The following is a 15,457-nucleotide window of genomic DNA, read 5'->3' on the forward strand; positions in this document are numbered from 1 at the left end:
TAAGGATATCATCAGACATTGGAGTTTGATGAAATGAACAGAGAAAGTCACCAATGTCCCAGAGGACCATAGGCTGTTCTCCTCCCCGTTTTTATGTGAGAGAGCTGAATGATGGTGATTTCACCTGAGGGTCACCACACCTCAGGTGAGGGATAAGTTTGGGAAGACGGGCCTTTATGAATAACCTCAACCAGCACGGGAATTGAACCCACGCTGCTGACTTCACTCTACATCACAAACCATCCGTCCAGCCAACTGATCTAACTGACCCGGCACTGGAGTTTATATATGCCTGACCAGTTTACAGTGAGCAAGCAAAGACAGCATGGGCCAGAAATCAGGTTACAAAATTGCCCCAAGGTTAGGTGGGGTTAGAAGGATAGGATGGGGGAATTTTGCCTAGGTAGGATGGTCTTTCAATGGGTAGGTACAAACTTGATGGCTGAATAGCCTCCTTCTGCACTGTAATGATTCTATGATTCTATCCTAACCGCGAACTGTGCTGCAGTTCCTTCAATTGGAACAAATTCCCCACCCAAAGGCACAGAATTGATGAATTTATCTTTATATCTGTAACCTTAAATCCATAGCTGCCATCTGCATTCATTGTTTTATACCTTTAGCTTTAGACATTGGGTGAGAGAACCTCTGGCTGTTCATGCTGGCGGGATCTTCCGGTCCCGCTGATGGTGCATCCTGGCCATGGGTTTCCCATTGACAGCGACGAGACCAAACAATTCCACCACCGGTCAATGGCAGGCCGCCTCCCGCCACCAAGAAAGACACCGAGAGAGGCCAGAGAATCTCATCCATTGTTATCCCAGATTGTCTCATGAATGCCTTTAAATAATACTCAGATCTGTATTGTTGGTTGTCCCGGGACTGCTTGTACCAGGGTAACTATGGAAGTGAGCGATAAAATCAGGGCCTTCCTTCAATGAAGCTACCTTCTACTGCTGAGTAGACCAAATACGACACCTTGGCTAAGTTTAAAAGGAAATGCGGATGATACAAAACTTGGAAACATTGTAAACTGTGAAGAGGACATTCTAGAACTTCAAAAGGACATAGATAGGTTAATGGAAAGGGCAGATAGGTGACAGATGAAGTTCAATGCAGAGAAATGTGAGGTGATGAATTTTGGGAAGAACATGGAGAGACAAAAAAAAGGGTAAAAGTTTTAAGGGGTGGAGGAGTAGAGGGCCCTGGGTGTATATGTGCATAGATAATTGAAGGTGGCAGGACAGATGGACAGAGCAGTTCATCAAGCATTTAGTATTCTGGGCTTCATTAACAGGGGCATAGAGTAGAAGAGCAAGGAAGTTATGCTAAACATACACAAGAGAGTTGGGCATCAGCTGGAATATTGTGTATAATTCTGGGCACCACACTATGGAAAGGATGTGGACGCATTGCAGAGATTGCAGAAGAGGTTTACGAGAGTGGTTCCAGGCTTGTGAAATTTCAGTTATGAGGATAGGTTGGAGGGATTGGGACTATTCTCCTTAGACAGAAGAAGTCCAATTTGATAGAGATGTTCAAAATCATGAGGAATTGGATGGAGTAGGCAGGAAGAAACTGTTCCCGCTCGTAAAAGAATCAAGAGTAAGAGAGCACAGATTTAAATGTGAAAGAAGCAAAACCAAATATTTTCACACAAGTGGTTCAGGACTGGAATAAACTGCGTAGAAATTTGGTGGAGGCAGGTTGGATCGAGGCATTCAAGGGAGCATTAGATGATTATGTGAAGAGAAACAATGTGCAGGAGTACGGGGAAAAGGCAAGATCAAAGAATTTACACTGCATGCAGCAAGAACTTAAATCATCAGCTGAAGTGCTTAGCAGAAATGTAACATTAATGATGAAACAAGAGAGATCGTGAGGACCAAGCAGGTCCACCTGCCGTATTAAAAGTAAGCAATAATGGTGTGTCGGAAGGTCGGCCGGCGTGGGTCGCCAACGCCAGCCGGTATGTCTCGCAAGCATTGACCAGCATGGGTCCCGAAGGTCCGCCAGTTGGTAAAAGTGGGTCCCGGGGAAAAAAGTTTGAAAAACACTGATCTACCCACCGAGTGCGGGTGGATAGCCCTGTGCCCTCCAACACAAATCCTGCCTTTGCAAAAATGGCCCGGGTACAGTTTGGAGTCAGGGATACAACACACTAGTCTTTTAGCTCCTACCTGTCTCTGATTCCAGAGACACCTATTGCTTCCAGTGGCATATGTGCAAGGTTATCTATAATCACAGGGTTATCTTCAATGGCACTTCTGCTGTTGGAGGAAATCTGATGACATAAGAGGACTGTTGGAAAAGAGAGCTTCTTCTCATCATCCTCTCTACCCCGAGTACAAGTCTCTATGCGAACTAAGGATTCCAGTCGAACATCCCACAAGTTCCCCATCTCCATCCATGCTAACCCACAACATCTCATGCCCCCATCCACCCCTTATACTCCTTATACTCTCCATGCCAAACTGTTTTCCACCAGGGGTGCGTTCAGGACCTGGAAACAGTCCCAGCTCCTGTTTCTTGGCACAAAGTGCAAGTTCAATGCAGTGGGCTGTGGTGGGGGCAGTTTGTGAATGTGGTGATATATGCTGATTGTGAGGGTGTCAGTGATTGCAAGGGCAGGGGAAAAGTGATGATTGTGGGGAGGAACTCCAAAGCTGGGGGCTGCTGGGATGAAGCACTCCTGCTCCTCCTGACCCACAAGACGTTTTGTAAATGTACAGCAGTCCTCATTTAGCTGCTGGGTTTCCCAAAATCTTGGAAAGCCAACTGTTAGTGTCAAAAAGTTGGAGAATGATAAAATCTGAGGCATACAGTCTCATTAAAATATTTAAATGAGCAAACCTCCTGGGAGCAGGTTGGCCACTTGCTCTCCACACCCACCCATCCCCAACCCTCTCAAAGCCAAAGGTTGGTTGGTTGGAGGCAGATTGAATTCAGAGTTGAGATTTTTTACATTTTAACTTCCCATCCAACTCAAACCATCTTTTGGGGGTCAAAATGTCCTCGACTATATTAGTACGCTAGGCTAAGGAGCTCCGCAGCTTCAACTGAACAGAGAGATCAGGTATTGACACAATGGGCTGAATGGTCTCCTTTGGTGTTGTAATTTCCACAATTGTATGGAACACTTTCCTTCACTGGTTTGGGAAATAGAAAATAAAATAGACCAAAAGTATGGAATGGAATATAACATCTGCAATCTGTTACTTGATCGAAATTTGGACAAATACCAGCTATAGACATAGGCTGGGAAAATCCGCTGGGGTTCAATCCTGGCAGTAAGGCAGTTTGCAGCCATCTGTCATATTCCCGCCAAATCTACAGCAGGTGCCTGCCAGCTCGGCTATACATAGTTGGGATCATTATATTCATGAGGCTTTTCACTTCACTGTGTAATGCATAGTAACATATTGGATAAGTACAGTAATAAAAAGTAATGAACATGTCCTGTAACATAATGTACTGTGCATGAGCTTAAATATAATGTAATGTACATGTTCTGTAATATAATGTAACCTAATGTACTGTGGAATTGTAATATCAATCAACATCAAAAGGCTCTGATGTCAAGTTAGATGCTGAATAAAGTTCTCCCTATTCTGCATCAACAATGTGCTTTCTCAGCACTTTGACCATTACACAGTGTGAATATTTTTATTTCGCTAAGTAGCCATCCTTTTGGCCTTTCTGAGTGAAAATGATGATCAAGTGCAAATTAGTGCTGAGTTATGAACCAATTTTGTGCTACAGGTTAAGACTTCCCAACCCCTTTTCATTTACAGCTGGCAAAAAAGGGGACTTTCATCCCATCAGCCTGGTCTATATTCATTCTCTCAAAGTGTCAAAAAATCCATTCTATTTGATGTCAGAGGGCCATTAAAAGACTTCTCACGGCAGATTCAGATATACTTGCACAATTCAGCAAAAGTTTCAAATGGGTATTCTGTACCAGTCTGCAATCCAATAGGTAATGCTCTGTTACCAATAATGCAGTGTACAATTGACTCTAAGGTTGTGAGGGTCAAAGTGGACGTGGATATAGCCCTGAATTGAAAAAGGGGTTACAAAACAGATTGGGCTGCAGACTTTAATGGCATCCAACTGAGAGTGCTTAAATAAATGGGGTGAAGTGCTCCCCAAGCACCTTGTTCAGCTATTTAACAGGTTGCTAGGAGATGGAATTGTTGCCATGGACTGGACAAAGTTTACGTGGTGTCAATATTCAGGTTGCAGCTCGAAAATTATAGAGTCCAATAGATTTTTAAGAAATGATTTGTTCATGAGAAATGTTTGTTCTTGACAAGGCCAGCATTTAGTGTCCAATGCTGATTGCCATTGACAGGTGATGATAAGCCCCTTCTCAAACCATTGTTGTCAGGGAAGGTATTCCAGGATTTGACCCAGTAGTAGTGAAGGCCGGCAATATATTTCTCAGTTAGAACAGTACAACTTGAAGGAGAACTTGCAGATGGTGGTGTTCCCACACCCCTGCTATCCTTGCTCTTTGGGGCAGTAGAGGTTGAAGGCTGTTGAAGGAACCTTGGTGAGTCCTGCAGTGCATCTTGTATGTGATACACACTGCTGGCACACAGCACTAGTAGTGAAGGGAGTGAACATTTAACATAGTGGATGGGATGCCAGTCAGGGTGCTTTGTCTTGGATGGCAGTCAAATTCTTGAGTGTTTTTAGAGTGGCACTCAGTAAGAGGAGAATATTGCATCACACATCTGAACTTGTGCCTTGTTGACCGTGGAAATTCTTTCGAGCCACACGCAGAATACCCAATCACTAACTTGCTGCTGTAGCCACAGTATTTATGTTGTTGGTTTCTTTACATTTCTGGTCAATGGAAAGCCCTGGAATATTGATGGTGGGGTATTTGGTAACAGTATTAACATTGAATGTCAAAGAAAAATGGATAGACTCTTGTTGTAGATGGTCATCATTGGCACCACACACGTTTCAGACAATGTGAGTTGCCATTTCTCAGCCCAAGTCCAAACATTGTCTAGGTCTTGGTGCATGCAGAGAAGGGCTTCTTCATTATCTAATAAGTTGTGGATGGAACTGAACACGGTGCAGACATTAGAGAACTTCCCCACTCCTGACCTTATTATGGAGGGAAGATCATTGCTGAAATAGCTAAAGGTGGTTGAACCGAGGATACTAACCTGAAGAACTCCTGCAGCGATATCCTTGGGTTAGGATGGCTGGCCTCCAATAACTACAACCTTCTTCCTTTGTGTTAGGTATGACTCTAACCTGTGGCAAGTTTTCCCTTGACTTACACTGACTTTAATTTTACCAGGGCCCCTTGAGGCCACATTCAGTCCAATGTTGCCTTGATGTCATGGGCAGCCATTCTTTCTGCATCTTTGAAATTCAACATTTCTGTTCATGCTCAGGCCAAGGCTGTTAAATGTCATTTGGAGCCAATTGGCCACGGTAGGACCTAAGCTGCAGATTGTTCAGCAGATTATTGGTGAGTATATGCCGCTTGTTAGGACTGTCAATAATACCTTACATCATTTCACTCAGGAGTGCCTTGGTCCAACTTTAGCTCAGTTGGCTGGACAGTGGGTTTGTGATGCAGAACGAGGCCTACAGTGCAAGTTCAATTCCCGTAGCAGCTGAAGTTATTCATGAAGGCCCCCCCTTCTCAACCTTGCCTTTCATCTGAGGTGTGGTGATCCTCAGGTTAAATCACCATCAGTCAGCTCTCCCCTTCAAAGGGGAAAGCAGCCTATGGTCATCTGGGCTGATGGCGACTTTACTTACACATAATTTCTCTGATGATTGAGAGTAGACTGAAGGGGTGCTAATTGGTTGGATTGGAATTGTCTTGCTTTTTTTATGGACAGGATGTGCCAGGGCAATTACCTACTGTGTCATGTTGATGCCAGTGTTATAGCTGTACTGGAATGGCTTGGCTGGAGATCTGGAGCAAAAGTCTTTGGCACCGCAGACAGGATGTTGTCATCCTGGATGTTGCTGTATCCACTGCACTCAGCTGTTTCTTGATATCACGTGGAATGAATTGAATTAGTTGAAAGCCAGCTTTTGTGATAGGGGCCTCTGGAATAGGCCAAGATGGATATTCCACTTGGCACTTTCTGGCTGAAAATGTTTGCAAAATGATTCAGCCTCGTCTTTTGCACTCATGCTGGGTCTGCCTAATTGAGGATGGGGATGCTCATGAACACTCCTTTTCCTATTAGTTGCTTAATTATCCATCACCATTCATGACTGGTTATGGCACGATTGTAGAGTTTTGATATGATCCATTGGTTGCTTGATTTTGGTTATTGGCAAGTCTCTACAAGAGATCATTAGAATTGCTCTGCATGAACTGGATAGAGTAGGGGTAATTAGACGCTCAACAGGGCTCTTTAAATAAAAAAAAGAGGTCATGTCTTACCATCCTGGTTGGATATTTTGAGCAGGTTACTTAAATGTTGGATGTAGGTAGCCCGGGCTTCGTGTCATTTACCTAGATTTTCCATAGACCTTTGAAATATGCCACAAAATGACCTCTGAGTAAACAGCAGTCAAGGGGCATGGCAGGCAGATGTTAGGTTAGTTAAGGAATCAGTTCAATTATTTTGGCAGGAGATTATTAATGATAGTGGTTAGGCATGCACACTGATTACTGGTGGGTTCCTGTAAGAATTGATGTCAGGACCATTGTTTTTCACAACCTTTATTATTGATATGGATGAAGGCATTGAGAGAACAGTGCTGAGCATATGTTGACTGCCATATTTGCGAACATAAGTCTGTTAAGAGATCTGAGATGTGGGGAGAATGTGAAAGGTATATAAATTTAAATCCTTTCATTTTATATACGGGAAGTTGGGACTAACTTGTGAGACAGATCTAAGGTACAACAGCTGAAGCAATCTCAGATTAGGAATTTTAAAAAGGACCCCCCAAAAAACAGTACGACACCTGGTCTAGTTGAGGCATCCACTAGTTTCTTTAAAAGAATGTTAATCAGAGTTAAGTGGGTATTTTCTCACAGAAATTGTTCCTAAAATTAAACTACTGTTTTGTAAAAACGTCTATTAAAATAAAAGTCTCATCTTGTTTTTTTTTTGTTTATAGTTATTTCAATTTTTGAAAAAACCTTCCCACTTTGGATCAACACGAAAGTCACAGTATAGATCTGGGTCAAGGCCTGAGGGAGGTGCTGTGCGACTTTCCGAGGGAGATAATCTCATACTGTTTGAGTTTGATACCAAAGGGAGTGCAAATACAGCAAGATGTCAAACCAAGTTAAAATGCCCAGTGGGCCCTTGGATCTGCTGAGCACTCTTTAAACCAACTTGATATTAATTTAAATGCGTAGCCAATTCAAGCATGGTCTCCAAACATTTAAACTTTAACCGCTGGATGAGAGACTTTGTGCAAGCATACATAAAGCTCCCTCCAAAGCATAACAACTAGAGTTTGGGCCAAACAAGGATACTGGACAGAACCCATTTTCCAGCCACCCGTTTGAGTGAGGTAGCTATGGGATAACTGCAGCATTAATTCCCACGTAACATAATAAAATATATTGGTGTGTTCTGATTCAATACAGCTGTCTTTTTAATAGAGATGTAATAAATAAAATTTATATCTTGTACCAGATTGCCCTGGCAATAGAGGCATGTTTGGTTGGACAGTTTGATTGCCTACGTGAATATAAGCTAGCCAGTTGGATGTCTAGATTTTCACAATTTATGTCTCCAGCAAACACAATTTGTTGATCAATTTAAAAACTATTTTCTCAGACTGTCAATGGAATGTAAACACAAGTAACCTCTGAAAACGAATCTGCATCATTATGCTATTGGCTCCTATTCAGAATCGGCAGCCAGTTCTCCAGCTAAGCAGCAAATATATCACTTTATGTCATTCTGTTCTTTACACAAAATCAAGGAGTTAAAACACTAAAACTAGCCATTAACAAATTTGTCAGCAGACAGCTATTTCATGCAAATAAGTGGTTTGTGTTCTGTACATTATGGTATGCAAAATAAAAATGGTGGACCACTTCCATTCCATCCTGTAAATTATAAGTTTTATTTAACCAAAATAGATCAGTAAGAAAATACAAAAAAAAACAAGTGAACCAAAAAAATGTAGGCAATAAATGGCGCTGAAAGGAGCACATCGAAGCCAAGTCTTTAACTCATCTGTAATAGATGTTCATTTCAATCCCAACACAGCCTGAGTGACCGGGTGCATGTACACTCCATCACCAGTGACAACACAGATAATCTGTGTGTAAATCTTATCAGCTTGCCTGCTTCCATGATACTTCACTATAATTTTTTTATTCCCTGTGTGTATGTGTGGTTTCTTCAATGTTGTGCCCCTGACACCAGTAAAAAGGTAAAGATGTCATACCATGTGTTGCTCTGAGTGAGTTTTTCCAATTCCTGTTCCATATGATCTTGCAGTTCACTTGGACGGAGCAGTACTTGACAGATGGGGCATATCGGGGCTTGAGTATCATACAGAGTGGCTTTCTTCTTACCTAGTTAGAAGAATAACACAAAAATTATTACAAACATACCACATTAAAAGTCATTAGCTGAGAATTTAATTGCTTCTCCACCCCCCCCTTTTTGAAAAAAAAACTATGTTATGTTTACCACACCAATTTACCTGTCAAGTTTCTTCTTGCATATGAACCAAATGGACCATTATTCTAATATAAAACGAGGGAGCAACACATTGATCAACATTCCCCTGCCTTTCTTTATTATGTTTTACTCTTTAAACTACAGGTTAAAGGCAATCTGAAAGTGGATAATTTGGGCATAATCTACTGGCCATGTCCCACCCGAATGGGGGCGCGACGCGGCCGGTAGATGCAGAGAGAGGCCTCTTCCAGGATTTACCCGGCTCCCCATGCCTCACGAGATCCCATTAGATCTCGCATTCTGGATCCTACCCAGGGTGGACGGGATCAGTATTTGGCAAATCTGCATAACTAGAGTGAGTAGCTAATCTCACTGATCTACCCAAGGCTTTGGGATCTAACCCCTTCACCTTGGAGACCTGAGGTGAATGCCATTCAGTACTGGTCCCCACAAATGGGGATAAGACGGGACAGCACTTTGGGGGGATCTCCCCGGGGATTGGCGGTCCCTGGGTGGTTGGCCTCTGTGCAGGGTGGCACCCTGACACTGCTGGTGCCACCTGGGCACCTTGGCATTGCCAGCCTGGCACTCTGGCAGTGCTGCCTGAGCACCCTGGCAGTGCCACCTGGGCACCCTGGCAGTGCCACCTGGGTGCCAGCTTGGTACTGCCTGGGCACCAGCAGTGCCCGGGTGCCACCCTGCCCAGAGGCCAACCACCCAGTGACGCTGGCAGGGGCATTGCCAGGCTGGCACTTTGCCCATGCTGGGGAGCGGGCCTAGGAGTTCCCTGCCTGTGTGAACTGGGGTGTGCGAGCGCCCGAGGACCCGCTTATAGGTGTGTTGGGACATTGGAGGGGTCCAGGGGTCACGGTTGGGGGAGTTGAGAAATCCGGACTCCATTTAAAAATGGCGTCCCAATCTCCTCCTGCACTGAGGAGTTCTGGCAAGCGAGCGCCAAAGTGCAGGAAGTACAACTGAATGCAGCCTCTGGGGTGTTCTCTACTGGGCCACCAAAAAAAAGAGTACCGTTAGACAGTGGGAATGTTCCTGCCACTTGTAGCACCAGAAACAACCTCTCAATTCCCGCCCAGAACGGACTTTTTTCTTGATTAGATCGCGCCCTTTGAATTGGACGTTCCTCCATAATCACCCTCAAATCAGGCAGCGTGGTGGTAAAAATAGGCACTAACCCTCCCAAAGAGGGGTGGCAGTAATCCCCGAGGCACTCCCTAGCTAATTATGGAGGAAGAAGATCTCGCAGTTGACACTACTCCCTCACATAAAGCTGTGTTCCTCAGCCAGAGGCTAACAGAAAACATATATCAGATCTCCAGGGACTTACTGTACTTTCAACATTTCACCTGTTCCTGTAGTGAGAATGTCATTGCAGCACTGCTGGAATTTTCCTCGCCCGTTGGTGAAATACTGCCCAAAAACTGTTACGCTTACAAAATGACTTCTAATCCAGGAGGGTGGACAATCGACATGGTGCGGTTGTGCCACCGGCTAGAAGCTCTGTCTTGACACTACTCTGGTGCAAAGAGGAGCTATGGGCCCTTGTAATAGACCATCATGAGGATGTGATTGTGAATGGAGAAGAGGGGCGGGTTTAGCACAGTGGGCTAAATAGCTGACATGTAGTGCAGAACAAGGCAGCAGCGCAGGTTCAATTCCCGTACCGGCCTCCCCGAACAGGCGTCGGAGTGTGGCGACTAGGGGTTTTTCACAATAACTTCATTGAAGCCTACTTGTGACAACAAGCGATTATTATTATTATTAGAAGGAAAGCTGGAGTATATGCTACCCATTTATGCAGTAGCATTCCACACATTCTGGAAGGGCACTGCTAATGAACAGCTTCAAAAGAAGGAGCATAGCAAGAAGTGGTGACTAAAAAATACTGGTGGTAATTAAACAGATATTTCCTTTGTAACTTCTAGAACAATGCATCAATTCAGAAATGCACATATACCATTAATAACCATTTACCAATATTTCACTTTGGCAGTCAATAGCTGATAAATTATTATCCAATGCTACTCAATTAAAAATGTTATCTTTCCATTTTAACCATTGTTACCAGTGTATGTTTTTGTTGTTTTTTTTACTTAATTCATTTTTTCCAATTAAAGGGCAATTTAACATGGCCAATCCACCTACCCTGCACATCTTTGGGTTGTGGGGGTGAAATCCACGCAGACACAGGGAGAATGTGCAAACTCCACACGGACAGTGACCCAGGGCCGGGATTCGAACCCGGGTCCTCAGCGCCGTAGGCAGCAATGCTACCCACTGTGCAACCGTGCTGCCCTGTTACCAGTGCATGTTTACGGTTCTAAGTAAATTGTTATTACAATCCTTGCTGCATTAGCAAATTACACAAAAAATAACATTTTAATTAAAAAATGGCACTGAAGATTTCAGAAGTATGGGCTATTCAGGGTCATCTGAGTAATAAGATGCAATAATTCCCCCAAATCAGTCAAGCACTTGGATTGAGGGAAGGGATGATTAATTTGCAAAAAAAAAATCAGGGCGTCCCTTGACAATTCTATTCCAATTTCAAAGCAACTCATCTTCCTTCAGCGGAACAACTGATTTTGAATGATGTTTGTGGATTTTAACTGAAGCCTCTATGATGCAACCTGGATATCCTATCCTGCTGACTGCGACAGGCATGTAGAGTTGACAAGGCTACTGTTTATTTAGGTGGTGGAGCAAGCAAAGGAAGTGAAAATCGGAGAAAGGAGGAAAACACTGGCATCACTAGCAATAGGAGTGCTTCCTATCAGCACAGGATTGCATGACATGGGGAAACCCAGAAGCTTATTTGCTCTGAAGGAGGATGCTTAACAGATGAGCTGACATGGTGGTGGAAGAAAATAAAGTGTCAGATGATAAAGAGGTTTGAATCCAAGCTGACTGTCTCATTTCAATAAATGTATCTGTGCTGCGCAGCCAGTGAACTCTCAAAGGTTTGATGCCGATCGTTCCCAAATTTTGAGAAATTAACTTTCAATTCAGCTCTCGTTGTCCAACGTTGCCAACTCTCTAGCATTATAGTAAGGTGTCAATAGCTATAAGTCATCTCAATTATAGACTGAGCTGCATAATTAAACGGGCAGAGGGGCAGGAATTCCGCAGCAGAGAGTCCTTTCATATTTTGTTGAAAGGGGAAGGAAAAGTAAGTAAAGTGTGAATGTGACTCTATCACTTTCTTTTTCCCCACTCCTGATCAGATACACTGAAGAGTTTGCAGACAATAGCAATAAATTTGCTCTGATAAAAATAACTGACAATATTTACAGTCACAAACAACTTCCTCTAGTTTTAAAGAGGTGGCTGGAGAGAGCTGAAAACGGATCTCAGCCAGAAATTACTTTTGCTTCTATTTTTGTCACCAGACCTTCCACAAACAATACAAATTACTGTGACTGCTTCCCAAAAAAAACATGCACGTTTCCAGCAGGGAAATCCTGTTACGGCCATGCACCAGCACAAACAGATGTCACGTAAACAGCTGTCTCCACCCTTGGCCTCATTCCCTGCCTCTAGTTGTACTGCATTAAAGACTCATTTATTAATAGGTCAGCAATTAACAAGCTAAGCATCCTGACACCTACTGAACACATGGCAAGTGCTTATATTCACTGCAGCTTGGCTGAACACTGATGTTTATTGACAAAGGATTCCTCCTAATCACTAGGATACGCAAATAAAATGAAACAAAAATCTGTGACCTTCGCGAGATAAATTTTGAGTTGAAATCTTTTTGCTCTGATCAGTCAGATAGTGTTTCGCGATACAATTTTGGTCAGTTGAGTGATTAATAGGAACTTAATCAGGAACGTACGAGAGGAAGGCAGCTGGGGCAGTGTACAATATGATAAGCAGGAGTACAGATTCATTTCTGAGATTTTCCAACTAGTGAGTTCCTGATCCTGGCCACTGTATGCGAGTAAAGGCATCGAGGAGAAGCCAGATGCTTCCCATAAGGAAAGAGGGAAGGAGAAACAATCAGCCAGTGAGACAAAAGAAAGCATTATACCAAGAATAGCATTGACAGCTCGAGGAAGAGGTTGCTTGCTTGCCATCTTAGTCAACGAGGAGTGGGGAGAAGGGCGAGGTGGGGTGCAGTGGGAAATGAGGGTGGTGGTAGTTCAAGTCGCCAAAGTGAGAGGAAAACCAAGCGACTTAAAAATGAGTTTGAATATTTTATAACAAACTGGAACAAAGTTGAATTAATTTTTTCGCCAGTTTGGATAAGTGTTCATCTTAATTTAGACTTTGTTCAAATTGAACCCAAGTTCAATTCAGCTCGAGATTGTTTTTTCAGGTTCCATTGTTTTAGTGATGCCTTTCAAAGCTTCAGTGGAATTTGAGTTGATCTAAACTGGGCTTTGTTCTGATCTATTTCTTTTTTTTCAGTAGTTGATCCAACATGATGGACAGGATTTTCCAGCCCTTCCAACTATAGGTTTAGCATATAGACTATATTTAGAAGGAGATTATAGATTTAGTACACTGATCAAGTGCAAGGAAAATATTTAATCTTCTACTACAATTGCACCAGAGTCTTCAAAAACAGAAGTGGAACTTTTCATTTGTTCATTCCCCTTCAATGAGAGACCACGCATACCTATCTCCCAGATTTTGTGCAACTGGGCCTGAAAATGACCAGATTAGGTTTTGTTTTTAATTTTGGAAAGATTTCTTGTCGGTCAGAGAAGATGCCGCAGCATTCCTCCTAGCCCATTCCAAATCTCATCGAGAGCAGCAATTTATACTGCATGAGAAGAGTGTGCTGATTGGTTGAAAAGTGGAGTCTGATTGGTAGAGGTGCTGCCTTGGAGAATGCCCAAGGCAACAGTTAACTGTCAAGCTTCTGTTTAAATTCAAAGCAGGTAGGTCAACTTTAATGGTGACCATGAAACCATTGTCGAAAAAACCCATCTGGTTCACCAACGTCCTTTAGGGAGGAAATATGCCATCCGTACCTGGTCTGGCCTACATGTGGGGCGGGATTCTCCGCAATTGGCGCGATGTCCGCCAACCGGCGCCAAAAACGTCGCGAATCAGTCCGGCATCGCGCCGCCCCAAAGGTGCGGAATTCTCCACATCTTATGGGGCCGAGCCCTCACCTTGAGGAGCTAGGCCTGCGGCGGACTGATTTCCACCCCGCCAGCTGGCGGGCCTTTGGTGCCCCGCCAGCTGGCGCGGAAATGACTTTGCCGTGCGGCGCATGCGCGGGAGCGTCAGCGGCCGCTCACGGCATCCCCGCGCATGCGCAGTGGAGGGGGTCTCTTCCGCCTCCGCCATAGTAGAGACCATGGCGAAGGCGGAAGGAAAAGAGTGCACCCACGGCACAGGCCCGCCCGTGGATCGGTGGGCCGCGATCGCGGGCCAGGCCACCGTGAGGGCACCCCCCGGGGCTAGATCGCCCCACGCCCCCCCCAGGACCCCGGAGCCTGCCCGCACCGCCTTGTCCCACCGGTAAGAGAGATGATTTGATTCTCGCCGGCGGGACAGGCATTCCAGCAACGGGACTTCAGCCCATCACGGGCTAGAGAATCGCCGGGGGGGGCCGTCAACTGGCGCGGCGCGATTCCCACCCCCGCTGAATATCCGGTGCCGGAGAATTCGGCAACCGGCGGGGGCGGGATTCACGCCAGCCCCCGGCGATTCACCGACCCGGCGGGGGGGTCATAGAATCCCGCCCGTGATTCCAGATCCACAGCATGTGGTTGACTCTTAACTGCCCTATCAAGGGCAATTAGGGACGGGTAATAAATGCTGGTACAGCCTCGATACCTATGAACGAATAAAAAAAACACAATCAGAATTGTTCAACAAGTATTGTCCAGTTGCAGAATCATATTGAATGTTGGACACTCTGTTCTGTGTTTTGTAATCATGGGCTGGTTGAGTATGGTCAGTACTTTGCCTGTTGTAAACAGTCAAAAGGATGTGCTGTTTGCTATGATGCCCCAATCGTTGGGCATATGGGGCGGGATTCTCTGAAAATGGGGTCATGTCCCCACACTGGTGGGAAAGCCGGCGCCAATGACTCCGGTGTCAATGGCCCCCCAAGGTGAGAAATTCTCACCTTTCTAGGGGGCTAGGTTGCCACCGGAGTCGATCCACCGCTCCAGCCGACGCCGAAGGGCCGGCGTGATCTCGTGCATGCGCGGACCAGGCGGCGTATTTCCGTGCATGCGTGGGGGTTTCTCTTCTCCGCGCCGGCCCCGGGCAATATGGCAGAGCCCTACTGGGGCCTGGCGCAGAGGAAAGAAGTCCCCCCCAGGAACAAGCCCGCCTGCAGATTGGTAGGCCCCGATCGCGGGCCAGACCACCGTGTGGAACCCCACCCGGGTTCGGATCACCCCGCACCCTCCCAAGGACCGCCCCCGCACACTCACCTGCCAGGTCCCGCCGTGCGTGAGGTGAGTAATTCACGCCGGCGGGGCTGGCCAAAAAATGGACAGCCGCTCAGCCCATCGGGACACAGAGAATCGCCGGGGGGGCCACTGCCAACGGCCCCTGACCAACGTGGCGGGAATTCCGCCTCCGCCCGAAAGACGGCGGTGGAGAATAGGGCAGCCGGCGTCGGGGCGGCGGTGCAGTATTCGCACCTCCCCCCGGGGATTCTCCGACCCAGTCTGAGGTCAGAGAATCCCGGCCACGGCCTACATACCTGGCATCTACTGGCACTGAAACTCATATATCACATTACTCACTTGTGTGGCAGGCAGAAAGCATTCTTGGCTTGGTGGCAGCATCCTGTTGACGGAGAATCCACTCATGTTGCTACT

At 45.4% G+C, this 15,457-nt stretch overlaps 1 protein-coding gene across 6 annotated transcripts in view; it reads right to left on the reverse strand.

Annotated features, from left to right (window-relative positions):
- Window positions 1-15,457, reverse strand: part of rnf220a (ring finger protein 220a) — a 617,071-nt gene that overhangs the window by 231,653 nt on the left and 369,961 nt on the right. For all 6 annotated transcript variants that reach the window (XM_072510766.1, XM_072510765.1, XM_072510764.1 and 3 more), the window contains exon 3: window positions 8,407-8,536. In XM_072510766.1, coding sequence (XP_072366867.1) covers window positions 8,407-8,536 — 130 coding nt within the window. The remainder of the gene's footprint in view (window positions 1-8,406; window positions 8,537-15,457) is intronic.

Source organism: Scyliorhinus torazame, chromosome 7 (assembly GCF_047496885.1).
Source record: "Scyliorhinus torazame isolate Kashiwa2021f chromosome 7, sScyTor2.1, whole genome shotgun sequence".
In the NCBI taxonomy this organism is placed as follows: Eukaryota; Metazoa; Chordata; class Chondrichthyes; order Carcharhiniformes; family Scyliorhinidae; genus Scyliorhinus; species Scyliorhinus torazame.